Source organism: Gobius niger, assembly GCF_951799975.1.
Source record: "Gobius niger genome assembly, chromosome: 16".
Taxonomy (NCBI): Eukaryota; Metazoa; Chordata; class Actinopteri; order Gobiiformes; family Gobiidae; genus Gobius; species Gobius niger.
Genome location: NC_136867.1, coordinates 11,669,765 through 11,696,153, shown reverse-complemented (window position 1 = coordinate 11,696,153; position 26,389 = coordinate 11,669,765). Strand labels below are relative to the sequence as shown.

Here is a 26,389-nt window from a genome sequence, read left to right as displayed (position 1 = left end):
TCTAGGTCCTGTGGTTGCAGGCTTCGCAACAGTAGTCCTACCCTTTGCAGTCAGTTGGATGTCTGGGCTGTCAATAGCGGCTGTGGCCACTGTAGCAGGGGCTGTGGGAGTCGGTGTAGCTGCTGTATTTATCTAGAAACCTGAACCTAAAGGAAAGAATTGAAGGATAATTTACAATTGTCAAACACAAAGTTCAACAATTGGAAACAATTGTGTTCATGTTTGTTTAATCACTTTTGAAATTATTTGACATATCTCCAACATGTTTGTAATGCATTCAATTGAATAAAAAGGTTTCTGTTCATGAGTAAAATGGTCTGAGTCAAGCAATGGTTTGATCAAAATAAACTAGCTTTTAATCTAAGTAAAACCAAATATATTATATTCAGTAATCGACAAATTAAAACTAGCATGAGCCTAAAGATTGATGATGTGGTACTAGAAAGGGTGAATGAAAACAAGTTTCTTGGTATATTATTAGATCATAAATTATCCTGGAAACCACACATCGCTCATGTTCAATCAAAACTGTCCAAAACAATAGCTATATTACATAAAGCCAAATATTTTCTAAATACACCCTCTCTGTATATTCTGTATTGCTCTCTTATTGTTCCATACATTACCTATTGTGTTGAAATATGGGGGCATGCCTATGCTACAAACACAAAACCTATTTTTATTTTACAAAAAAAAGCCATAAGGATAGTCAATCATTCTCCGTATAATGAACCAACAAACGAAATATTCTGCAAATTTAAAGCAATTAAATTCTGTGATCTAGTCAGCCTGAACACCGCTGTCTTTATGTACAAAGTCCATAGGAAAATACTGCCAGAAAATATACTTTGTCTGTTTGCAAACAGGGACCAGAAATACAACCTGAGAGGAGAAAACATGTTTAAAAAACAAATGGTCCAAACAAACTTTAAAATGAACACTATTTCGGTCAAAGGGGTCGACTTGTGGAACAATCTCAACAATGATCTTAAAAGGAGCAATTTCATTCATTATTTCAAAAAACAGTTTAAAACCTTAATTTTTGAGAAATATACAAAAAATGCCTAAGAAAATGTGGTTAAGTTAAGCTCATGCATTACTGTTGTGCATAAATTGGAATAGAGAAACAAACAAGCATTTGTATTTACAATTTACCATATTATTATTTTAGTAAAGAAAAAAAATGTGTACTGTATATGTGTGAATGTATATATATATAATATATTGTATACATGTGTTTTTTTTTGTAACGTCTTTGATGGGTAGATGTTGTTTTGTTGTTTTGTAAACAGGGTAGGAAAAATAAGCCACGGCTTCAGCCTACACCTTTTCGGTTACCCGCCTTGTCTGTGACGAATTTGCAGTACATACTGTACTTTTTGTTTTATATTTTTATAACCGAATAAACATTCATTCTTCTTGAGTTATGACTTTTGAAAAATAGTTTGTAGAGGGATAGTATTTAATGTGTTAAGCTTAGTTAGAAAAGCACAGTTTCATTTCGAGTTAAATCACACAGCTTTTCTATGAGGTTACTTGGCAGGTGCAGTCGAGCACAGTGCACAAAACAACATTGATCAAGAGTCAGCACATTTTTTTTTACTATAATCCTTTCATGTGCAGAGTATACAAAAGAAACGTGCTTTGTTATTCAGATCATTGTTTAATGGCAAAGCCTAATATAGGTCTATCACTTCTCAGCTCAGATGATGTTTCCAGGTTTTATACAATTACAACAAGCTTTGCTCTTGTTCCCTCACACACACTGTTAAAGTCAGGCTTGTCATAAATAAAACTGGGGATGTGTCATATTGGATGTGTCATTAGAGCAGCATGATTATACCATTAGGCGATTATTACATATAGCCAGCTATTATGTCCATCTCTACACAGGACTTTGTTTTTATTAAACAATGCACTGAAAAGTGAAAATTTGAAAATCTTGTATTTTATTTCCAAAACACACATTTTGATGACATTTGACTCCACATCTAAACCAGTACGTCACACAGAGCAGTAAGACAACCAGATACAAAGACAGTTCACTGGTTCAACAAAAACTATATTAAACTATATTTACACTGACACAACATGCAAGACAGACACAAAAGGCACCAACTCAAAAAAGTAATGACTTAATTTGCTTATTTTTGAATTATATGCTATAAAAATATTGCAGTTTTAATTGTATGGCTCTTTGAATATATTTGATTCTTATATTGTGTGATTAGTATTTACTTCTATTTTACCAATATGAACACCTCTTCAAATAAGGCACTCTTTTTGTGTGATTTCTCCAACTCTGGAGTTATAATAAATACTTTGTAGATGAATAAATAATATGTGTTAGATGATAAAGAGGGCACCACCATCACAACATAATGCCACACGGCTACATGCCTCTTTAAAAGTTCTTCGCAACGTCAATTAAGTGTGGGCTTTACGGCTCCCTTATTGGCTACTTTCTGTGCAATCCCGTAGGGCACGTGACAGGCCACCGTACCCAGCTCAGCAGCGCCCTCTACGTGAAACATCTGGTCATCGAAGAAAATGTGCGGCCGGATCTTCTCCAGCATGGGGCCCTTGGGAGCCCCCGCCAGGAACAGCGCCTCGTCGATCTCCAGCCCCCACGAGCGCAGGGTTTTGAGCGCACGGGCCCCGGAACTGGCCGCACTCCGGGCCGTGACCAGGTACGTCCGGATGGGGCAGTCCATTCTCTGGCCTTTGTCATAAAACTTCTTCTGCAGTTTTCCCAGTGCCTCCAGGAAACCTTTCAACGGCCCCTGGAGGAAGAAAACAACATTGCCAGTGGAGCTGCGTATGGCACATGAATAGCTCCATTGGAACATAAATTTAAACATAAAATAGATTGTAGGCTCTTCTACAGAACAACATATTTACACTGAGACACCTGTTCCACAACCTACACGGACGTTTTGTCCATTAAAAGTTAAACGTGGATGCCATTGTTATATAAATGCTGATGCTCAAGCTATTGAATATGCATTTACTGTAGTAGACTTGTAACTTTATGAAGTAACTTTTGCATGTACTTCTTAGAGTAGTTTTATAGTACACTTCTTTGCACCTTCTTCATAATTATTTCTTTGTATGTATTTTTACGGCATTTTCTTTGGATTTTCTTCACATTATTATGTGTTTTGTTACTCATAATCTATGTCACTTATGACACGTAAAGCAGACATTCACGCTCAAACAGTTGCTCAGTACTCACAGTGCTCAAGAGTACTGAGTACAGTACATGTATCTTTTACTCTCACTTGAGTAATAATTTGGATTGCTACTTTTTACTTCTACTTGAATCGAATTAAGTAACATTATTCTTACTTGAGTAAATATTTTTGGCTACTCTACTCTACTCTCGATTATTTTTGTAATCAATTAATCTATGGATTATTTTAAAGATTTTTTCATTTTTTTCAACAACATAAAGCAAAAGTGGCGCCGCTTGATGCAGTAAATGTTTGTTGGAGGCTCTCAGTGCTAATTCTGCTTTTTGATTGGATGAGACACAGACAGATATTTTTGAAATTTACAATGTACAAAACACTACATGCCCTAACTATAGTAATAGGTTTAATCAAAAATACAACAATTTCATGTAATTTTTGCTCGAAATGAGTCTGTGTGAACCAGAAAACGATTAATCAATTACTAAAATAGTTGTCAACTATTTCAATTATCGATTAGTTGTTTCAGCCCTAGACTCTACCCATCTCTGACCAAAACTAAGCATAAATAAGTTATGAGTTTGATGAAAGATCTAATCCACTCCCCTATACACTGTGCTGTAGCTTATTACTAAAGATATTTCCCACGTCCCATCATATTTAAACCATAGTGAGCCTGTATACATTACATGGTCCAGGGGCCTGTTCTCGTGCTCCTTCTCGTGCTCGAAGAACTTGTCCAGACCATGAGCTTTGTAAATGCGCTCGGACTCATCCGAAAACAGGACAGCATCGCCGTCAAAAGCAACGCGTAACTGTGAATCAGACACTTCATTGATCTTGTCAGTGGTAAACATTGTGGCTGCTGCTATACCTGCCGTCACAAATCCATCGTTATTATTGGTTCACACTGGACACAGATTGAAATTATAAGTATTTTTAATATACCTTCTTCCAGAGCCTCTCGGACCTTCCCGGAATCCGCAGACAGGTACAGGTTAGTGTGGTAGGCCTTTAAATATCCAATTGGGCTTTTTCCTCCAGTCATACAGAAGCGCTCGATCAGTAACTCTAGAAATAAAACAATTAGAGATGAATTCCAACAGCAGAATATCACTCCTTGCAATAATAGGCTTGCCAGAACTATGACAGCTTCTTTTATCAATTTCTGGGTCTGACCTATGACCTGGAGGCTCAGATAGGCCGCCTGTTGAACACATACTGTTGGGCTTTACAAATAATCTTTTTTTTCAATCTCCCTGCACTGTCCTGGGTTGACTTTGGATGTAGCTTCATGTGCAGGAGGAAGCTGGGTCATCATGAGTCACTGCAGTGTGGGAACATAGAGCAGCAGCTGTGTGGAGGGAGGGCATGATGTCCACTGTTAGGGTTGACACATATGAAGTACCATTTGCAATATCAAATTCACGTGGTCACTACAGTTGTAATTTGAGCTACAGTGACTCGTAGACAGAGTGGGGAATGGTTCCTCCACAGTCCGAGCATGAAATAACAGCATCGAACAGCATCTTTGGTCTAATTTTGTTTTTCCCATGTGGCAGAACATAGACTCCAGAGCGTATTCAAAAATCCCTCCTCACCCAGTCACTCGTGAGCGGTGTATGTTTGCGGAGAGACGCTTACACGTGACTTACGATGATGGTTGATGGTGTTGATGAGCCGCAGGCCGACGTATGCATGGTTGTTTGTGATGAGCACCACATCAAAGAGCTCCTCACTGTCCGGGTACAGTTCTCTGAGCTGAGCGTTCACCGCCTCCAGAGCCTGCACGCACACGTAGAAGGGTTTAATGTGAGAAAACCCCAAGTGGCTGCGTAATGTCGGAAAAGGTACTATTTATTTATTACTAGAGTCACATGATTTAGGCATTGAGTTCCTGAGCATGGATGGCTTAATCCTGGATAGGCTTTTTGTGAAGTCCTCTTATAGGCTTCGTTTGTAGGATAAGACCTAATTGCTAAGATAATACCTTGTTATTAGAGCAGTGGTTCTCAAGTGTGGCGTCGGGACCCACAATCACCCTGGGACTACAAGCCACCGCCCAAATACAACTCAGACATGTAAAATATAATGTTAAATATTGGCTTTTCCACAAAAAATGTTGTTGAATAAACATATGCATAAGCCAGCGGGGGAAAAACAGAGATTATGATCAAAACAACCCAATTTCATTTTAACAGACTCAAGTAGTGATTCTATATTATTCTCTACACACTGTATATGCAAATATAGCTGTTGAACCGCTGCATTAGAGGAACCATTTTTTTTTTTTTTCTGGTTGCTCACATTTTGGCTGATGAGCTCCTACTCAAGCACAAAGCTCCTGCTCAGCATTGTGGGTTACCTTAACCTTAACTTAACCTTCACCCTCTGTCATGCTATACGGTCCAGGCAAATAAAACTAAAAATCAAGCCTTCAGGCCTGGGAAATAGATAAGTAGATTATGTTCACACATGCACTCCCCGTTTTTCACCCCCTTTCACCCTGTGCTGCCCTGCTGGAAATTGTTGTTTAAGAGAAATGAGAGAAATGTATGCTGCATATTGTGGTGCTCTGTCTTTCTGTTTCCCGTCAGCTCTTACCTTGACGAAGGAGAAGGCAGGACCGGGGCTAAACGGCTCAGTCTCGTGCTCCACCTGATATGTGACGTACTCCTCCATGCCCTGCTCCTCGAAGATCCTCTGCTCCTTCTCCATGTTGAACAGCACCCGAGAGGACACAGCGATGGTGATGGCATTCTCCGACTTGGGCTGCAGCAGTGGTAAAACACAACATAATTCACGTAACTTATTCAGAAATGCATGTGATTCCTGCATTGGTTCAGCAGTTCATAATTCCTTCGTCAAATGTTTTTGCTCCAGGACTCATAAAAATGTACAACGTGAGCTGAATTTCGGAATTCACTATTGCAAATACTGGCCAGAACTTTTGCAATAAATCAGAGAGCACTATTTTTTGCCACTACTGTTCTGTCTGAATTATGATGCAGCAGCTTCATAGGGGCCAGGGGCTGATAGCGCATACTTTCCAGAGGCCGACTTTGATAGTGACATAGCGGCCTACTGACACCTGTTAACTCTTTAGCTTGCTATTCAATGTCTTTTAAACACAAGGGCCTGTTCATTTCAAAAGCAACACAGGTTTAGGCTTTGAAATTGCACCGGAAAGCGTTGCGATACATTAAATATGGATGTACTCGCTCAGCCTGCATCAAGATACTGTACTTCTGCCATAGAGGAGGTTTGTTTACAGTTGCCAATGAATCGTGAGCAGCCAAGACATCCTTCTAATTTGTAATCAGATGCCTGTGCTTTTGTCGTATTTACAATGAGCTCCATATTGAATAGCATCAAAACATCACATTTAGAACTGTCTGTTCTTATTTCAGTCTACGTCCTCGAGGCTTGTTAAACATGACACGCAAGCTCTAAGCGTAAACAGTTCTTGTCAGTCTATTTCTTTTCTCTGCATTACTTACAGGTTGTGGCTTTCTGGTTGGCGTGGAGGGCTTTGATGTCATCCCGCCGTCTGCCGCTACCAGTTCCCGTCCTCCCGTGCTGCCATTCGTGCTGTTGCTGTCTCCGCGGGCCGCGAGAGTTTGGCCGTTGCTCATCTTGTCCCAGCTCTGCCTCACTCTCTCCAGGACCACACTGAGCGCCAGTGCGTCCTGTGATGGCTCTATCCCTTCCCCTTGCTCTCCCACTCACTCTTTTTGTTCAATATTTCATTTCAGTGGTTGCACTCTGGAGCTATAGCGCAGCGGGAGAAATGCACCAGAAATATACAGGTGGGTGTAGAAAAAAGACTTAATCCCCACCGCTTATCTCGTTTGCTCTTCCGTTACTATGCGCTCTTATGTCATGCCCTGGCGCTGACTTAAAGCCATCTTGCGTCCTCCCCCTTTTCTTAACCCTTGCACATCCCCTGGAGTAGTGGCTGCGGAAGGGATTTATCGCGTGTGACACCATGCTGGATGCTGCGTATTGAGCAATGAAAGCCTCAAAGTGGAATCCCTAAAGCGCATCACTCCCACTGTTTTCTCAAGCATCCGGGAAACATTGTTCATACTTTTCTTTCAGACAACCTTAACTGATGCACTGTTTGCCCCAGATCACGTTCCTGGTCAGTGGTGTCGCAGATGAAGTCCATCGTGGGTCATCTGCCGCCATCTTCGTTTTGGAGAGGGTACAACGCCGCAGGATGCTTTCCACTACGGCTTGAATTACACACCCGCCGCCCCCCCAGTTACCAGGCAACGGTGAGAAACTGCAGCTGAGACGCGATTGGCTGAGGGGAAGGCGCACTGCAAATGTGGCTTCCATCAAGCAGGGCCCAGGTGAGGCAGAGATGAAAGTGCGAGTCGCGGCTTTGAAAGTAGTAAATGAATTAAAAGAGGTGTGTCTGCTCACAGGTTAGGAAGATGGAGAGGAAGAAAGGGGCTGGAACGAGGAGACACGGCACAGACAACTCTTAAGTCCATGTGAGGTATCAGAAACACACAGCCTCACAGCACTGTATGTTCTTTGGGACTATCGCGCTTTCCCGGAACTCCATTATAAACACATTATATTATTAATATTGGTCCTTGCAGAGGCAGAAAGGAGGTGCTCACTGTAAATGTGCGCAATCAACGATAAGCGGTAATGTTTCTGCCGAGGAGCCCTCGCTGCCTGCAGACTCCTGATGCAAAGAGCTTTTATTGATTTAGTGGGGTCAGCCGCTCAAGGATGCTTGTCTGCACCGGTCTGGGAAAAGGGGATGACGTCTCACTTTCAGATGTTGTGCGGTTTAACAGGGTGTGTGCTTACAGATAAATCCATTTATTCGCATAGATTGTCAGGAAAATTACAATGCAGAGATTGCGGCATGAATTACTAATTATCCTTGAACCTCAGTGCCCACATTTCAATACCTAAAACTGTAATACTGTAATTAATTATAAAATACTATAAACTGCAATTGTGTTATAAACGGTCGTCGTGAATTATCTGTGATTCTTGAAAAAGTGTGTCACCAAAAAAAGTTACATTTTAGTCATCTATTTGAAGGTTTTACCACTAAGGGGAACAGGGATATTGCAAACACTTTTCAGGGACAAAGTTGAAATATTTAATTAATATTTTAGTAAAACGTTCATGCTTTATTTTTATTACATTTTTTTTTATCACAGTCTTAAGCGCTTGGTAGACACTGAGACAGACAAGAGAGATACTTACACGGAAAACATTATTTATTTGTATTATATTTTATTTAATTAGGAAAAAAAAATATATTTGGCATTGCAGTACCTACTACGAATGGGAGCGAGTGCTCTATTTGCGCTTCAAATGTCGATCCACTAGAGGGCAGCAGAGCACAACTCGGCTCTGGGCCTGTTCCGCTGTGAAAACTTGGAGGTTTGTTCTTCCTCCCTCAGCCTCCAAGACAAAGAGGATGTGAAAGAGGAACGCTTTGAAAGAGGAACCTGGTGCAGAGGTTGTCCCATTGTGTTCAATTTGACAACAAAGAGGGTAGGACTCTGGCATAAAGTTTTGCTTTTCAGTGCTGTTAGAAAAAGTTTGTATGAAACAATATTTACATAACTCTGTATGTGTTTATTAAACAATAGAAATTAGAGAAATAATGTCTTTTTGCACTTAACTGGAATAACAAAGGAGTCTAATTTGACAGAATAATGCTGTCAAATTAAATGCATTTCATGAAGTTACATAGAACAAGTCATATCATCTAGACACTGGTGATATCACTCAGCTCTATGTAAAATTCTTAAGATATATAGTTGATAAATATATATGTATTTCTGTTTTGCATTTCAATACTGTCTGCCCTCTCTAATGTATTTCATTTGTTGCAGATATTGAATTGTACTGGCTTGTCGGTGCAGGACATGTGTGAAACCATTCCGGTGTCCAGCCCCTTGTCCCGCTCTTGTCTTTGTGTTGTAGGTGCTATCTCCAGACTGCAGCTCGGAGGGGGTTAACAGGACGTGCAGACAGTTGGGGCCGCACCCACTGAGCTCATTTGAATAACGCCGGCTTTTGGCGCGACTCAGTCCGGGTCCGCCCCTCCCCCGCCCGCCACTCCTCCTCCTCCTCCTCCTCCCCCCGTCCTGTCCTCTCCTCCACGCCCTGGACCGGAGTGGCGGGAAAAAGCGCTCCGGCTGAGACAGACTGCATTGATACTAAACAGTCTACTTAAAGGAACACCTCGTGCCTGTACCTGACTGCAGCCTGTCTGGTCACCATGGAAACCAGGCACGGACGCAACCCGCGCGCGTGCACCCCCGGTGAGGACAGTCGACGAGAATAGGGGACGAAATAGAGGAGATGGAGGCAATGCGCTCGAAGTGGGAGACAGACAAAAGAGGGAGTGAACAAAGAAAGAAAGGGGTAGTTAGAGCAGCCCCCCCAAACCTACCTAGTGGCCCCCCCTTCCCCTCGTCCCGGACCCCACCCCCCAATACACACACAGAGTGCCTTAAGGCTAAACCAAAGGAGGAGGACTGTTATAACCCTAACCAGGCCTTCAAAGACACCACAGATTTGACACCAGTAGTTTTTTTGTTTTATGTGTGTGCGCCATAAAACCCCGGCCACTTTTGACGTCTCCACTTTTCTTGCTGATTCGACAAATGAATCTCATCAGAAGCCAGAGAAAGGTCATCCGCCCCATCAGCAACACACCGCACTCCAGTGGCATAATTTGATTTGTTGCGAAGATGCAAGAGATCTGAGCCGTCCCCCTGGGTGTTTTAATGTAAGTGGGTGGCAGCTGACGGCATCGTTTTGTCAAAGGGGGGAGAAGACGAGAAGAAAAAAAAAGTACCCGCCACAAAATGAGTAGCAGCTCCTCTCAACTTCCTGCCAGCACAAAAACAGGAAGTTGGGGCTAAACTTGTGTGTTGCCTTGACTATTGTGGGAAGTTAAACCAGCGGATTGATAATTACGTAAGTCCAGCTGTGGTCAGTTGTAGCAGATTGGTTCAATGTCCTGTGAGAAAATTGTAAATTATTTTTTTTCAATTATAGATATAGCTTCACTTTGTTTTCAGATCCCACACAACCGCACACCAACAGTAATCAAAGTTTGGCCTGTGGTAAATTCTATTCTTTGCCCCCGATACAGAAAGTGTGGATTATTAAGAATAGAAAATTGGTCACTTTACATATTAAAAGTCAACTTAGTCATACATAAAAAGAGGGGTGTGAGTACTTCCTGAAGCTGTATCTCAATGCAAACACTAGGCTGTATTTTACATTGCAGCCTAAATTAGCTTTTGATGTGTGTGTGTGATTAAGGGGGGGTAGATTAGTGAAGCTTTGACCGGCGAGGAGACAAAGAGCAGGAGATGGAGTGATCTTAATAGGCTGCAGTGGAGTGGGGGTGTCCTGCAGGGTGCCTGAGGGGTAACTGAAGGGGGGGAGGGGCAGGTAAGGCCTGGAGCCCAGAGGGTGAAAGGGGGAAGGTGGTGTGGAGGGGGGGGGGGGGGGGGGGTCGGGACGAAATTCAAAAGATGCAGCAAGTGTCCCAACTTCAACTGAAGCAACCTTATCCAGGACAAAGGAACATCTGCTGGCCGACAAGGGCCGCACTGTTGGGAGAGGGCATTCAAGAGTGGGAACAGCTAGTCCCTTTACTCAGCAGCAACTAGTGCAGACAACTTAAATTACAACCAGTGTGGTACTCAATCAAACGACATAATTATGGCTTACTAGCATGTTCACTATCTCTAATTACTTCTTAAGTGGCACCAAATGCTGAAAAATGACAATTACGAATAATAAATTACATAAAAATGTCACAGCCATTCATCAAAGGTTGACAGATTTAAAAAAACATATATATATATATATATAGACAACGTGTTTTTCTCACGCAGGCATTTGTTACATCATCGACAATGCCGTAGTGTTGTGATTCTCAAATGGTGAGTCAGGTCTCAAAATTGAGTCACAAGAAAGGAGAAATATGGCACATGTGTAAAAAGAATATAGAAACTAACTACGTATTGAGTCCCACAACCCCACTATAAGCAGCAGAAAAACATATTTTATAAATGCGAATAAACAATCCCATGGCATCGAAGTACACTGCTCACAAAAACTCAGGGTACACTCAAAAAACACAATGTACTGTAGCTCCATTCAGTCAAATTTCTGGGATATCAGACTGTCCAGTTAGGAAGCCACGCATATTGTGAATCAGTTTCACTCTGTGTTGTGGAAATTAAACAGACAACAGGTGGAAATGAGAGGCAATTAGCAAGATCACTCCAAAAGAGGAGACAGGCCAGTACACCAGGAGACCTGGGGGGGGTCGACCGAGGTCAACAACCCAGCAGCAGGACCGCTATCTGCTCATTTGTGCACGGAGAAACAGGAGAAGCACTGCCCGAGCCCTACAAAATGACCTCCAGAGGGCCACAAATGTGGATGTTGGTACTCAAACGGTCAGAAACCGACTCCATGAGGGTGGTATGAGGGCGTTGGGCCGGTGCTTACTGCCCAACACCGTGCAGCACGATTGGCATTTGCCCGAGAACACAGCGATTGGCAGATTGGCCAATGGTGCCCTGTGCTCTTCACGGATGAGAGCAGGTTCACCCTGAGCACATGTGTCTGGAGACGCCCTGGAGAACGTTCTGCTGCTGCAGCATCATCCAGCATGACCAGTTTGGTGGTGGGTCAGTGATGGTCTGGGGAGGCATTTCATTGGAGGGCCGCACAGCCCTCCATGTGCGAGCCAGAGGTTCCCTGACTGGCATTGGGTATCGGGATGAGATCCTCAGACCTATTGTAAGACCATATGCTGGTGCTGTGGGCCCTGGGTTCCTTCTGATGCCTGATAATGCCAGGCCACATGTGGCAAGAGTGTGTCAGCAGTTCCTGCATGATGAAGGTATTGATGTTATGGACTGGCCTGCCCATTCCCCAGACTTAAATCCAATAGAGCACATCTGGGACATCATGTCTCGGTCCATCCATCAACGCCACGTCGCACCACAGACTGTCCAGGAGCTGACTGATGCTCTAATCCAGGTCTGGGAGGAGATCCCTCAGGAGGACATCCGTGGTCTCATCAGGAGCATGCCCAGGCGTTGTAGAGAGTGCATTCAGGCACGTGGAGGTCACACACAGTACTGAGGATGATACAGACTCGATTGGAGGAATTTCTATAGAATTTGGATCAACCAGTGACCTGATTTGTCACTTTGATTTTGACTATAATTTTGGATCCAGACCTCCAGGGGCTGAGAATTTGATTTCCATTTATCATTCTTATGTTAATTTGTTCTCAACACATTGCCCTACACTATGAATAAAGATTTTCATCCGAAAAATCGAATTGATTGACATCTAGCATGTGTTTTTTGAGTGTGCCCTAAGTTTTTGTGAGCAGTGTATATTTGACCTATGTGGGATTGTAAGCCTACACTCACACCTCCTAAGAGGCCCCCAGCTGTTTCCTTTACTGTTCTTTTGTTTTTGTCTGTAGATTAATGGCGGAGGTAAACAGTTAAGGAATGCAGAACGTCCCGGAGGTCATGCTGAGAGACAACCCGCTCAAGAGGAACAGCCCTGTGCACCGGAGAGGTGAAGTGACACAGGAGTAACTGAATTTAAACGATACAAAAATAAACACAAGGCGCAGGATGTCACAGCCCCATTAGGTCTTTACCTGTGGATCCAAGTTGGTCGAGAAGCTTGACCAACTCTAAAACACTGGTCTAGTTGTGGTAGGATACAAAGGATTGTACTGTGACCCACAGTTAGTAAAGAGCAGGGGTGCCCAAAGTGTGGCCCTGGGGCAAAAGGTGCTCCTTAACCCAGTTTTTGGTGGCGATCGGCCTTCTTGTTGAATTGACACACATTGCCTTTCTGTGCAGAGGTTGCATTTAATAGGTTACTTATCCCCACCCTTGATTCTCTAAGTTTCATTTGGAGTTTCCTGGTTAAAGCCATACTGTGTAACATTTCACCCAAAAATGTAGACCAAAATACAGCCCTCAATTTCACCATAGGTGGGTTTAAATTGGTGAAAAATACCTCCTAAGACATGTGTCTTTACCGTGAGTGGGCTCGGCTCTCCTCAAACCTGACCCGTGACTTTGCTGGGAGCAGGACATCGCTCATCAACTCGTCTTCCTTGAGATATCGCTGCTTTGCTTTATGTTCTAACAGCTGAACAGCAGGTTCACAGTAAATCCATCAGATCCTCTTCGGATTATTTTGATAACCCAGTGCAAACAACACTGTCGGTGTCTAGCTGAGTATTAAGAGCCTGTTTGTTCATTTATCACAGTTTCCGATCACTTTAGTTGCTTTTGGGCATAGCTAGATATAACCTTAAATGTATTGTACGCTCCCATTCTTCCAGGCCTATTGTACCTGTTTTTAGGGGTAGGGGGCAAGATTAACTGCATCACCATGACGCCCAAATATTACGCAGTGTGGCTTTAAGTAAAGATCATTTAAATGGTATAAGTCAAATGTAGCATAAATCATGTCCATACAGCGCAGTGCTAAAGGAATAATATTTTATTTATCTTTGGGTTCACTTTGTCCCGCATTGGTTTTGTCATGTGGCGGAGGTGTGTTCCCGCCCTGTGGTGCTCTCCGAGACCTTTTGACGGGTTCATTACAATGCCCCCTGTTGTGTGTTTGGGCCCAGATGGCTTCGGTGTTTACGCTAACGTGATTAGGATTAGCTTCTTCAAATTAGACAAGCGAGTTGAAAGGCCCGCTTCACCGCTGACATGATGCGCCTTCACCGGCCCACGCCTAACTCAGATTAATTTATTAATCCGAGAGGGGAAAAATAAAGGGGAGGGGGGGGGGAGGTAAAATATTTGAATCTTGTGCATCTGAGTTTGGAAGAACAGCTGAGTTTTGACACAGTCAGCTGAGGCCAGTTGTGAGCAAGGGGGCGGGGGGGGGGGGGGGCATATACAGCCTGTTACGATGGAATCACTTGTGTTATGTAACTGCTGCCATGGCCTAGAGAAGGGAGGGCGAGACAACGGCACTTATAGGCCTGACCTAGATGTGCGCGTGGTGAGGCTAAGTACCTGCAGTGATAGGGAGCTGTCACAGAGTTATAAATGCACTGTGTGTAGCGCAAGCTTAGAGTTGCTATCAGCTGGTCAGAAGAGTGACACAACAGGGGAAGAATGTGGGTCAGTAGGCACACACTTGAAGGATTTCGATCCAGGAAAGTTTTTTTTTTTCTTCACTTTTCTCTAAGTAACTTTGTCTTTGTTTCCCTTGACCTTTAGCGCCACAAAAGCACTTCCTTATCTGCAGCTGATTTCCAGACAACTGTTCGACTCCCAGTGGGCGATTATTCATTCTGCCGCGCCGCATTCTCAAGATCATAAGGCTATCCCGAGATCGCGCCATTTCTCTTGCTCCCCTGTCCTATATTGGGCTACACATAGGTCACGTAGATAAGCAGTAGCGCCCCAAGTATCGCACATTTTATGGCCCGTTTCCTTCGCTGTGCATTAGAGCGACCTTCTTATTTAACCTGAGTGTTGCATGCTAGAAATATTACTCAATGTACCCAAAAAAAAAAAAAAAAAAAAAAACAGAAGTTGCGAAATTGAATCCTGTCCCATTCCAGGAATATGATTGCTCAATTGTACGTTTAGTTCCGGTTGAAGACAGTTATTTGACATTTTAACAGATTTGAAAGCTTTCCAGGTGATGAGGGAATGCAGGAGGAGCAAGTTCAACAGGTAGAGCCGTTCTTCCTCTTTTGCAGATGGAGTTTGTCGGGCTCCGGCACTCACACACGTGCACGTAGAGGTGGTTTGAGCTGGAGAACTGCCAGTGCCGTTACGTGGAAGTGAAGGCCAACGACTATTACGGCAATCAACAACAGTTTGGTCACGTGCGAGGGCGATGTTCAAAACAAGTGAAAGTTATCGGCGCACTCGTGAGTGTTTTTGATTTGCAAAGTGAGGTGTAACAGGTTTGCCACGTTTCTCAACCGCATGCAATAATCTGTGGCATTTGGAAAGAAAGTTGGGCAAGCAATGAGTAATTTTGTGGAGTATAAAAGGGTGATTCATTGTTTACAAGTTTTGTAAGATTGAACTGATGACCCCTAGACATAAAGAGGTCATTTAAGGAGCCATTAGTTGCCTATTAGTTGGTTTGAATCGTCTGAAAAGGGCAACATACGAAAATGAACTAAGTTAGATGATCATAACAACCACAGTTTTATTCTATATACTCTTTCCCACCAACATACTGTGATCACTTTCAAGAAGCCTGGATTACGGTGTCTCCAAAGTATTAATCTGTTCAGTGACATCTGACAAATCGCCAATTCTCCACAGTCCCACCCTGACGACGTGCACGTTTCACACTGGTGGTGGCCCTCCACTCCAGTTGTTGCCCTGCCTGTAAAGGGGATATCGGTAGACTCTGAAACAGCCACACATCACAGCTGTCCAGGCCTTTTACTGTGGAAAATAATTGTGGCCTGGAGATGCCTTTAAATAAAACGCACATGGCTCTAAATGAAGACACGTTTGGAACATGTGCGGTTGAAGAGAGATTGCAGATTGTTAGAAGTTCCCACTCCAGGGTGTTGTGTGAACCTAAGAGCGGAAAATCTGGTTGAGCAGGTTTAGAGAGTTTAACAGACGGAGCGGAGCATCTCAGAGCACACAGATATCCTTACCTCATTGTCCTGTGTTGGAAAAAGTCCCAGATTCAGTGTCACTAACTGAATCTGTACTTCAAATAGGGCACACATGTTTAATAACCATGATCTGGCATTGTGAAGTAGAAAACAGACACCTGATATTCATTGCGCCCCGAAAGTGGGATTTTATTGGGTTAAACATTTTGTCTCCATTAAGTTAAAAGACAAGGGGGCGAGTTGGGGTCAGATTGTGAATGCAGGTCGAAGGGATTATCTCCAAAACTCTTGCTTTGCGGGGCGTTCCTAGTTTGCAGTGGTCATTATCTGTCAAAAGTCAAACGGGCAGCACAGTGGCACTCTCACCTCAGGGTTCAATTTCTAAACCTGATGGGGCCTTTCTGTGTAAAGTTTGCATGTTCTACCCGGGTCTGTGTTTCTTTCCTCTGGGTGCCCTGGTTTTCCCGACCATTAAGTGATGTTCAATACGGTCACCTATAGGGCCATAATTCTGATAGTTCTTCCCTAGTTGCAAGTCAAATTGCTATAGAGAACAGTTTTGGGCAGGGGACATAACGTTTTGGCTGTTTTTGCAGTACAATCATTGTTTAAACAGTATTTTTCAAGATTGTGATTCCACATGTTGCCCCTGCTACCTCTCACATTTGCATCCCTGTAGTTGTCTTACTTTGCATAATGGCACGCGATAGTCGTCCCCGAGGAGCCAGTGACCACACAGTCTCAAGAATAGCTTCATAGTGACCCTTGCCCCCTCTTTAGCGCGAAAGATGAATGATTTCCTATTGAAACTTTGTGATCAGGAAATGCTCAGGTAGCTATTACTGAGAGCCTCATATCTGATTTCAACTGACTTTCGTTTCCTGCTACAATATACAATACAAACAGCCATCTGTCTATATCAAGTAACTTTGCACATTACTTTTAAGGTTATGTGAACCCGGCAAACTGGGAAAAAGACGGGACAATGATCTTAGCCATAACAAAGAGACATGAGGCATGCGGCGGTTGGTGTTCAGGGCGTGCCCGCCTGGTCTCTCTGGATATACCTGAATGATGTGCCTGGCTGAAGTTATTATACAAATGAGTAAAGCTCAGTCTTAAGTCACAGGACTTGCAGAGGCTTGTTATGGGGTCAACAGTGGGATAAGAGGAACAATGCAATTAATAATTTAATCAATGGGTCAAACAAGGAAAACAGTTCTTAAAGTGTGTGTACGGCATATTAGGAAGTAGAAAAGACAGTGTGTAAAGCTCTATAAATGTACATGTTAGTATGATCAGTTAGAGAGAGTATATATTCACCTGAATGAGTGTGTTGACTATGCTGCATAAGTTTGAGTGTGTGAAAGGATGTTGCACTGCGTGGTTGAGTTTCTAGGTAAACGATAAACAAAAAACAGTACTTTGATGATTATATGATATGATGAGGTTAAATACACGATGTTACTAAGCATCACCTGTGGCATCATCGCTACATTTGACTTCACTCTCATCATCTCCTCCTGGGACCACTCTATGGAAACAGTCAACTCTCACAGATGTGTTGCACTGTGTAACCTAAAGCAGCTAAAGAGTGGATGAAGTGGCAGCCATGCAGCAGCTCCACTGCAGCAAAGGGAGGATCCACCAGTATCACACTTTTCAAGGGCACTTTTCAAGGACAGGCTTAGAGTAACCTTCAGCAGTAGCAGAACTGGACGTGCCCACTGTGTGACAGATACTGCACCCAGACTCTGCTGGGGATTTGTTTGAAACTATGGGCTGCTTCTATGCTGTATTTATGTAATTAAACTGTATGGTGGACGCTTAATAGTATACAGAAATGCCAAAAAGTGAGAAAGGACACAATGTACAAAGATTGTATAAAATTTTATGTTTTCATCACATTAGCATGCTTTAAACCAGAAACAAAGTTTTGAAATCACAAAGTGACATGTGGATATAAAGTACAGCAGTGCTACATTTTTTAAATCCATTTTCCATTTTTAAAAAAAAATATAGGCTCCATATCTCGCAATGTACAGATGAGCAGAGCTAAATATGTGATCCGCCTCCTCTTCCCAGGAGAAATAGGCTATTATTTACATACATTATGTACAACACTGAGTCATCATACATATGTACACATGAAGGCATTTATACTTGAGTTTAAGTGTGCAAAGATGAAACATACAACGATACAATCCGGAGGCTACAATTCAAAGTTAACTACAGTATTAACTGGTCATTTCCCCTTAACTGCAGGAAGTACCTCAGTTACTGCTGTTTAGAAGGAATTCAAACTTCATTAGCCACAGTCTATAACGATGTGCAAAGAAATTCTGCATCACAGCACGCAGAGCTAACGGATCTTCACCATCAGGGCCACAAACCAGAAGCCCAAAGTCATTTGCTCCATTCAATAGCTATGTACATGAGGCATATGAGATCTGCAGCTTGATAGAAGTCACAGATGAGGTCAATACAGTTCATGTGGCAGGTCCATCTCAGGACCTCTTGAGCTCAGACAGCTTCCTTAGCAGCTGCTGATGTCGACCTTTGAGTCGTTTCTTCTCCTGCAATTGTCGTCTCTCCTGGCCGTGCAGCTCATCCAGGTACTCTGTGGCGTGGGTCAGGATGGCCACTTTAGGGGTCTTGGATGCCTCTAGTCCAGGTATCTGATCTCTTAAAGCCAGGAAGCGGGAGCGCAGGTCGTTTCTCCTCTTCCTCTCCAGGAAGTTGTGGTTCTTGCGTCGGTCGGTGTCCTCTGGGTCAGAGGTGAGGGAGGCGTCTGAGCTGGTACAGCTTCTCTTACACTGTGGCTCTTCGTCCTCCTCCTCTTCTTCTTCTTCCTCTTCCTCCTCATCCTCTTCCTCAGGTTCAGGCTCACTGTCTGGGGAGCGGGCAGCATAGTTGTGCTGCTGCCTGTGCACTGACACGTGGAAGCGCTTGGGACAGGGGTCTGCTCGCACTCTGATGGTCACTGGCTTTCGGACATTCATCAGCTGCATCCTCTTACTCTTCTCCACAGTGACAACATCAATCTCCTCATCATCATCGTCATCATCATCTGTGAAGTACAACATCAACATTAATAACAAAGTAATACCCACTTTACAAATAAACAAGCACAATAGTATTAGTGAGGACATCTAGTTCACCGGGGGACAATATAAGGAAGTGCAATAGAGGAGAAGTGGAGCTGTAACCAGCAGTGGTTAATACACATTTGTCATGGAGCATCAACAATGACATATAAGCTGCTGGTTGGGGGCATTCCCTGATTTAAGAATGTGAAATAGCTACTCTCACGGTCTGTCAGTTTGTAGTATTCGTAAATCTGCAGCGCCTCCCCACTGCAGCACTGTGTTTCTAATGCAGAGCAGGGGGCGCGGTTTTTAAACATTCACTACAAGCATGTGGTGCATTGAGAGGCTTTGAGGTGACTGCTGCACTTGGTGACCCCACTGCATCGTGCAGCAGTTATGCAACAGCAGTCAGCCTCTCGAAATTACGCATTGTTGAAGGGAAATATAATCCGGAGCGGGGATCAGGGTGGGGCACTGCCGGGGTTTGACTCTTACCAGAGGACTCGGAGCGAGACTCGGAGCCAGACGACGCCGGCTTTCTGCAGCTGTTCGCAGATGGGATGGTGAGAACAGCCGCGGGGTCGACGCAGTCTGTCGCGGCAGAGACGCACTGCGCTTTGGCCGCCGCTCTCACCGCTATCTGTGTCAGAGGAGTGTTCACTGCTGCGCCAGCCGATGCCGCCTTCCCGCTGACCCTCTCCAGCTGCTTGCTGGCGGAGAAGCTGCTCCACATACAGTCCCTGATGATGATGGAGCTGAGGTTGGCGCACAGCCCCGGTCTGCTGCTTGGGAGGCACTCGTCTTCGTGACTAAGAAACTTAGACGACCAGCTGAGTTTGTCCCCCAGGGGGAAATGCAGGGCAGCCCCGCTAAATGTCCGCGTGGGAGACATGGGAGGAGTAGGCAAAAGCTCGAACTTTTTCCAGATGTCCTCGCTCGGTGCGGTTGACTTGTAAAAATCCTCCTCAGTGTCCAAGTTGTCTAAGAAATAGTGCTGATAACAGTCCAACTCCATGGTGTAGTTTTAAGCGAATAGAATCCAATGAACTGGCTGAGCTCTCCACAGAGGTGGAGAAGAGAACACCCTGTGCACCCTGAGAACAAAAAAAGAAGCTTAATGAATATCCTGTTTCTACGACCACAGACAAAGTAACATTTGCCCATGCGTTGTAAGATCAAATGCGCACGCTTCCACTATGGGACAACATCAATTATTGATCACATCTTATTGCCTCTGCTCGGATTATAACACATAATGCAGTTATATAGGAGCGCCCAACTCGGCAATGTTCTGTATAGCTGAACGCATGAGTTTAACGGGCGTTAAATTGTAACCAGATCCAGAGCTGCGTTTCCTCAAAAGTAGCAGCTGCTTTGATCCGTGGAGTGGGTTAGTCCCGAGAATCAGCTTAAACATTAAACTGTTGCCCGCATTTGAGAAGCTCTGCGCTCCCACACTTTGTTCAGCAGGTTTTACGCACAAGTTTCAAGACTCCAAAAGCACTCACCGGTATATGCCGCAAAGATCAGGAAGCAAAATCAGGTCACCCAAGTCCGTCAGCGCGGTTCAAAAAGACCAAAGTGCCCAGAGTGGAATACACGCTATCCCACGAGTGGTAGGAGGCGATCTCCAATGTTTTGACGCGCAACACTATAGTTTTAGTAGTGTAAGAGCCAGGAGATGAACAGCCGGCCCTAGGTCCGCCCCACGGTGTGAAATAAAAGCCACACAGTGCGTTTTTCGCGCCAGTGAGATATCCTGTTATAGGCAATAAAAAGTGCAGGGCGGAGTCTCGGGAAAAAATCTGCAGCGGTAGATCCGGGTAAGCCCCTCATTTGCATGCGGGGCGGGGCTTAGGGCTCAGACACGCCCCCTCGAGAGGCTCTGAATGAACATAACTGACTCCCTGCTTATCAACAGCCGCTCCCAAACAGATACAATGTGTATCAGTAACTGTAAAGTGTAATAATTAACCCAATGACCTTTTAGAAATTCCGGTACATTCAGTAAAGACTTTGTTTGTTTTGTTTTGTTTTTAATGGTGCCTTTCACAGACATGGACATTTTTCATGCATGCTATGTAGCCACGGCTGCCTGCTGGGTAGACTGATAGAAGCGTGGCCGCACAAATCTGCGCCAACCACCACCATTGAGTCACACATTATTCATTCATTCTGGTCTATTGTCGATGATTTTTTTGTTTCATTTGCCCAAAGAAAAGCTGTTGATAGTTTAGCGCTTTAATCAGAACTGTGTGAGGTAAAACTGCTCGCTGGACAGTATCACAGAGGAGGACCAATATGCAAATGTATTGAAGTAATGGAATAATTCACAGTTTTTCCCATACTGAGATATATTCTTACATGACCTTAGACGAGTTGATGCGTACCTGTCTGGTCATTGTGCGTGCCCTCAGTGTTGCAAAAAGACCAAATATGTTTTTAGCATTTGGCCTCTCCCAGTATATTCCTATAGCTCCTCAACGGGCAGGCACAAAGACCAAACAGGTACGTGTAAACTCATCTAAGGTCAGGCACATATCTCAGTAAGGAAAAACGGTGAACTATTCCTTTAATGTTTTCATTTGGGGCGTGGCAAGTTGAAGGCGGATCCCAGTACTGCATGTGTTGACAACAACTGATGTAGGCTACTAAATACAATTGAATGGAAGAATATGAAATCAAATATGCAAAATCCATCCATTTCCATCCATCCATTTTCTTCCGCTTTATCCGGGGCCGGGTCGCGGGGGCAGCAGTCTCAGCAGAGATGCCCAAACTTCCCGATCCACGCACACCTCCTCCAGCTGTTCTGGGGGGACCCGAGGCGACACCAGGCTGGCTCGGAGACATAGAATATGCAAAATGTATAGGCCCATTGTTTGTAGCCTAATTAAATTAATTGAAATTAAAGTTACTTAATCCTACAAAATCTAATTTAGCCAGTCCAATCTAATGGTGCCACACTATAACATTTTAGCTCGTTCATGCCTCCCACTTTACACATACACTTTCAGGAATGAAAATACTTCAGTTTGCAATGTATTTCAATCTTCTGTGGAGAATGCAATACAAATGTACTTTTTAAAGTAATCTAATACTCTTCATTTCACCTGCATACATATATAGTTTTCCAGACAGAAATGGCATAAGGGGAACTATTAATGTGAAAAGTAAAGCTTGACATTCTCTCATCATAAAGCGGTCGCCCATGGAGCAGTGCAGAAGGGGGCGTCCCAGGACATTCAGATGCTAAAGGGCCAGTACTGTAACGGTGCATCCCCAGATTTGTATCACAAAGATCTGGAGTCAAAAGAAGATTGTCCTGATTTCCATATTGAGTACTCTTCGAAAGAAAAGGTAAATGGGTGAATAGTTCAGTCAGCAACAAAACATTTTCACAACGATGGGTTGAATGTGCAGAGTTTGGTTGAATGGCCTGTATGCAAACATAAAAGTAGTGAAGCTGTAGAGCTGTTGACTTCACATCTGTATTTGGATGCTTATTTAGGTTTACACCGTCAACTTTGAACAAAATGAATGCTTTATTTTAAGAAACATTTACAAAAATATAAAGAAGTTCATATTTTTTTATAACAAGATACACTTACAATACAGCAATTACAAATGTAACAAATAAAACCTTTTTCTATTTATTGGTATGTTGTAGAAAAGTTTAAGGTGGCTTTTATGTATTGTTCAAAATTGACATTGCAAATATTATTTAAAGATTGCAATTTGAATCTCTTCTCTTTTTTTTAAAAAGCTATTTAAGTTAGAAACTCAACGTACATAATTCCCCAATCTCACTTATACATATGATTCTATCTGCTGTCAAAGACCACCCTCAATGAAGTCATGAGCTGTTAATGACTTGAGTATTTAATCATTCCAACACCAACCGTTCCGACCCAATGCATGACTTTGTAAGACCCAATAATGTGACATTTGAAAGCAGGTCAAAGTTCTCCAACGTCTCATGACCAGACACTGCCAGGTCAAACTCGCCCCCCCCCCCCCCCTCCCCAAACCACCGCTCGGTCCGCACGGCTTCTCTAATCGAACACATTGATCGGAGCGTGGCACTGCGACGCTTTGTCTCTAATTAAGCATCTCACTGTCCTTTTATTTCTACTTATTAGTGGTGGACATCTGCCCCCAGCAGCTCGCCTCGGGTCAAGATCATGAGACTCTCCTGGTGTGTCAGAAGATGCTCATGGCTCAATCTAATCTAGTTCATTTGGAAAAGAGTAGGTGAGCAAGATTATATCACTTCAAGACGTTACTCAAGAGGGCCGTTGCTGCTTTGCTGAACCTTATTCGAAATCTCAGAATCATCGACAGATACAGCAGGATTTTGACATTTAATTTTTGTGACATTCCTTAGGGGTAATCTGTAGGGCTGCAACTAACGATTATTTTGTTATCGATTAATCGACTATTTTTACGATTAATCGATTAGTCGCTTGGCTGTGAATGGTGTAGGAAATTTTTATTTTTTCCATTTTTTTATCACATGAAGCTAAAGTGGATCCGCTTGAGGACGTGTTGATGAGTAAACGTAAAGTAAATGTTTGTTGGAGGCTCTTGGTGCTAATTCTGCTTCTGATTGGACGAGACACAAACAGATATTCATGACATTTACAATGTACAAAGTGAACTACATACACTTACTATAAAAACAAAGGGGGTTTTCATCAAAAATACTACATTTTCATGTCATTTTTGCTCTATTTGAGTCTGTGTGAACCAGAAAACGATTAATCGATTTCTAAAATAGTTGTCGACTCTTTCACTAATCGATTAGTCGTCGATTAATCGATTAGTTGTTTCAGCCCTAGTAATCTGCCTGGGTCAGTGGGAGGGAGCAACTTTACATTGCTTTATTGATCCTGTAAGGGAAATTGCATAGTTAAACAAAAGGAGGTCTCAATTTGCTGCCATCTCTCACAGACAAGTGATGCTCAACTCATAAACCAGTTGTGTGTGGTTTTAAAAATCCTTTGAAGAGAACTGCATAAAAGGCTAATTTTGCAGAGAATTACAGCTGAATTAAAAACTAGTCAAATTACTTAAAATTGCGTGCCTATTCTCTCCATGTACACTGCAAGAAAGAAGCTCATGATGAACGTTTGCAATTTGAAATGCAAAAGAACTTCTCCAAACTTATGCATGACTGTGTGGATTTCCCCCCCTTGTTGAATGGTGTCTTTGCCCAGTACATTGTTAACATCACAATGCTTAACACAGACAATAGCTTGCACCCTGAGTTATCTCCCTAGATAGCTTAACCTCAAGTACCCACCATTGTGTGTCGTTGTTATAGTAGCATATGTGTGAGATGGTCAGATGAGGCGCTTGGGGGTCGAGATGCACCGTGGCATGTCATACTCATGTAGCCTACAACTCCCACTAGGCCATTTTCATTTTCTGAATCACAATGCGGTGTTGGAATCTCCGTGGTTTGGGTGGCCTGTGAACGCAACAGTCCACTTCATTTATTTACAAATATATGCGTCTCTTCCCCACGACCTTGGTGACACACGACCTCTGAACTGTAACCTTCCACTCCCATACGGAATAAAAGACCAGTCACTCCGCAGTCAAATGCTACAAGAAATAAAACATAAATAATGCAGCGTTTATTGGTCCCTGGGGAGGTCAGCCGCCGCATTTAGACACACCCCTGAAATAGCACTGCACCATCTTTACCTGCCAGTGATCTTTGCTCAGACCAAAGATCGATAACTGCCCCGCCAACCTTTTCCAGAGGAGGCTATATATGTCTTCAAACTTCCTGTTAATGTTCTTGACCTTAGCTCAACTTTTATTACTACCAGCAAAGTTAATGATTTTACAAAGTTGGCAGGGTTCAAAGGAAAATAAAACAAGTTGCCAAAGTAGGTTGTAGGCTAAAGGCACAATGCACATAAACGGTGAAACATGGTGGCAGAACTTGGAGACAGAAAATCTTCTAATAATAGCTCCTTTGATAATGACTTTTCATCTCTCCACATTTCCCCACCTGCAGCAGTTAAAACAGTTTTAGACTGCCCCCTGCTGTTTGATTTATGTAAGCGTCACAGAGGTTTCTTACTATCGTCTTACTAAGACTTTTATTTAATTATATTGAATAAAATAACTATAAATTGTATTCATCATTTGTCAATCACCATCAATCAGTACAATCAGTATTTATATATTCAATAAAGTAAATATTGCAGAGCCACAATGGGAACATGCAAACACTACACTGTCCAAGAAATTAACCAGGAACCTTCGTTGTGAGGCAAGAATGTGGGTTCATTGAAACCCTACTGTACCTATACAGTATAGCCAATATATTTATTTATTTCTTTATTTATTTGATGGGGACATGTGTGAACAATGAACATGTACCGCACTACAACATTTATAGCCAAGGCTAATTTGCAATGTCCGTCCCTAGAAGGGCTTGTCAAATGCACACAGAAAGCCCAAAAAATACATTTACACTAACATTGATTCATTAATTCTGAAATGACACAAAGGAAGTGCATTGAGTGCAAACTAAAAATGATTGCAGACTTGACCTCTTTTTAAAATACGTTTTAGTTCATTTTTAAAAGCCCCCAGATCTAAGTCCTGTTTCAGCTCAGGAGGCAAAGAGTTCCAAAGTTTTGCACCCTGGACAGTAAAAGCTGACTGTCCACGGGTACTTTCACATTCCCATTAGCAGCTCCTCGTGTGATGGAGCCAACTTGTGTTCTAAGATACAAATAGTACAAAATGGGTGAAAAAATGACTTTGACTTCATATAAGCAAATTTGCAAGGAAATAAATTTGTGTGGAAAAAAAGTTGAAAAAAAGGCAAATTTATATCAAAACATGCGAGTTAAAGCCACACAGCCTAACATTTTGGCGCAGTACAAAGCTTACTTGCTGCGCTTAGTACGATCGAGTGTCACTTCTTAAGCTTCGGAATGAAGTGTGTGGACTGTCGCATGTGATTCCTGGACTGAGGTGTGAGGATTTCGATATGTGCTCCACTCAGCAGAAGAGTGGCCAAGAGTGGAGGCGGATGACGAGAACAGAGCGAGGAGGAGACTGGTGTCACTGTGAACAGAATGTGTACAGATTATCCCCTTTATCTCCCTCGGGAGTTTCCCCATGATGTTTTTGTGTGCTTACATTCATCCATGAGCTGACACTGCTAATCTCAGTGAGTTGAGTGACATTAGACCCGTCCAGGACCAAGGTCAGGGAAACGGGCTTCAGAAGAACTTGCTCTTAACCTTTTTAACATGTCTCTCAGATACTGTGCTGGACGACATAAAGGCTCAGATCCCCGTGTCTGTGGGTCCGCTTCTGTTCGCTTACAGACAGAACAGGAACATGGATGATGCCAATTTTAATTTGCTTTGAACTCTGCGTACGAACATTTGCACATGGAAAAA

General features: G+C 43.1%; 2 protein-coding genes and 1 long non-coding RNA gene across 5 annotated transcripts; 1 reads left to right on the top strand and 2 right to left on the bottom strand.

Moving 5' to 3' along the window:
• Window positions 1–2,188: 2,188 nt before the first annotated feature.
• On the bottom strand, window positions 2,189–7,063 carry LOC306976274 (cytosolic 5'-nucleotidase 1A-like). The gene is made up of 6 exons (XM_079574190.1): window positions 6,692–7,063; window positions 5,796–5,963; window positions 4,847–4,976; window positions 4,140–4,262; window positions 3,881–4,065; window positions 2,189–2,783 (listed from the first exon to the last, which is right to left on the bottom strand). Exons 1-6 carry the CDS (start codon window positions 6,824–6,826, stop codon window positions 2,424–2,426), a joined length of 1,101 nt encoding a protein of 366 aa, XP_079430316.1. The 5' UTR covers window positions 6,827–7,063; the 3' UTR covers window positions 2,189–2,423.
• On the top strand, window positions 6,881–26,045 carry LOC306976275. Of its 2 annotated transcripts, none has more exons than XR_013793763.1 (5): window positions 6,881–7,000; window positions 7,324–7,572; window positions 7,650–7,698; window positions 12,709–12,806; window positions 25,990–26,045. It is a non-coding gene; the product is annotated as an uncharacterized lncRNA (long non-coding RNA). The 2 variants fall into 2 exon arrangements; XR_013793764.1 differs by lacking the exon at window positions 25,990–26,045 and adding an exon at window positions 14,489–15,171.
• LOC306976233 (protein L-Myc-1b-like) lies at window positions 17,764–20,828 on the bottom strand. 2 transcript variants are annotated; one of them, XM_079574130.1, is made up of 3 exons: window positions 20,462–20,828; window positions 19,443–20,047; window positions 17,764–18,934 (listed from the first exon to the last, which is right to left on the bottom strand). In XM_079574130.1, the coding sequence occupies exons 2-3, from the start codon at window positions 19,966–19,968 to the stop codon at window positions 18,372–18,374; spliced, it is 1,089 nt and encodes a 362-aa protein (XP_079430256.1). In that variant the 5' UTR covers window positions 19,969–20,047; window positions 20,462–20,828; the 3' UTR covers window positions 17,764–18,371. The 2 variants fall into 2 exon arrangements, with proteins under 2 accessions (XP_079430256.1, XP_079430257.1); XM_079574131.1 differs by having other exon boundaries at window positions 19,449–20,047.
• Window positions 26,046–26,389: the final 344 nt, after the last annotated feature.

Coding starts and splice junctions, on each gene's coding strand:
- LOC306976274 (XM_079574190.1), bottom strand. CDS start 6,826: ATGAGCAACGGCCAAACTCTCGCGGCCCGCGGAGACAGCAACAGCACG. Junction 4,066..4,139: donor CCGAGAGGCTCTGGAAGAAG/GTATATTAAAAA, acceptor TTGTGACGGCAG/GTATAGCAGCAGCCACAATG. Junction 2,784..3,880: donor AGAACAGGCCCCTGGACCAT/GTAATGTATACA, acceptor TTCTTCCTCCAG/GGGCCGTTGAAAGGTTTCCT.
- LOC306976233 (XM_079574130.1), bottom strand. CDS start 19,968: ATGGAGTTGGACTGTTATCAGCACTATTTCTTAGACAACTTGGACACT. Junction 18,935..19,442: donor CTCCGAGTCCTCTGGTAAGA/GTCAAACCCCGG, acceptor TGTACTTCACAG/ATGATGATGACGATGATGAT.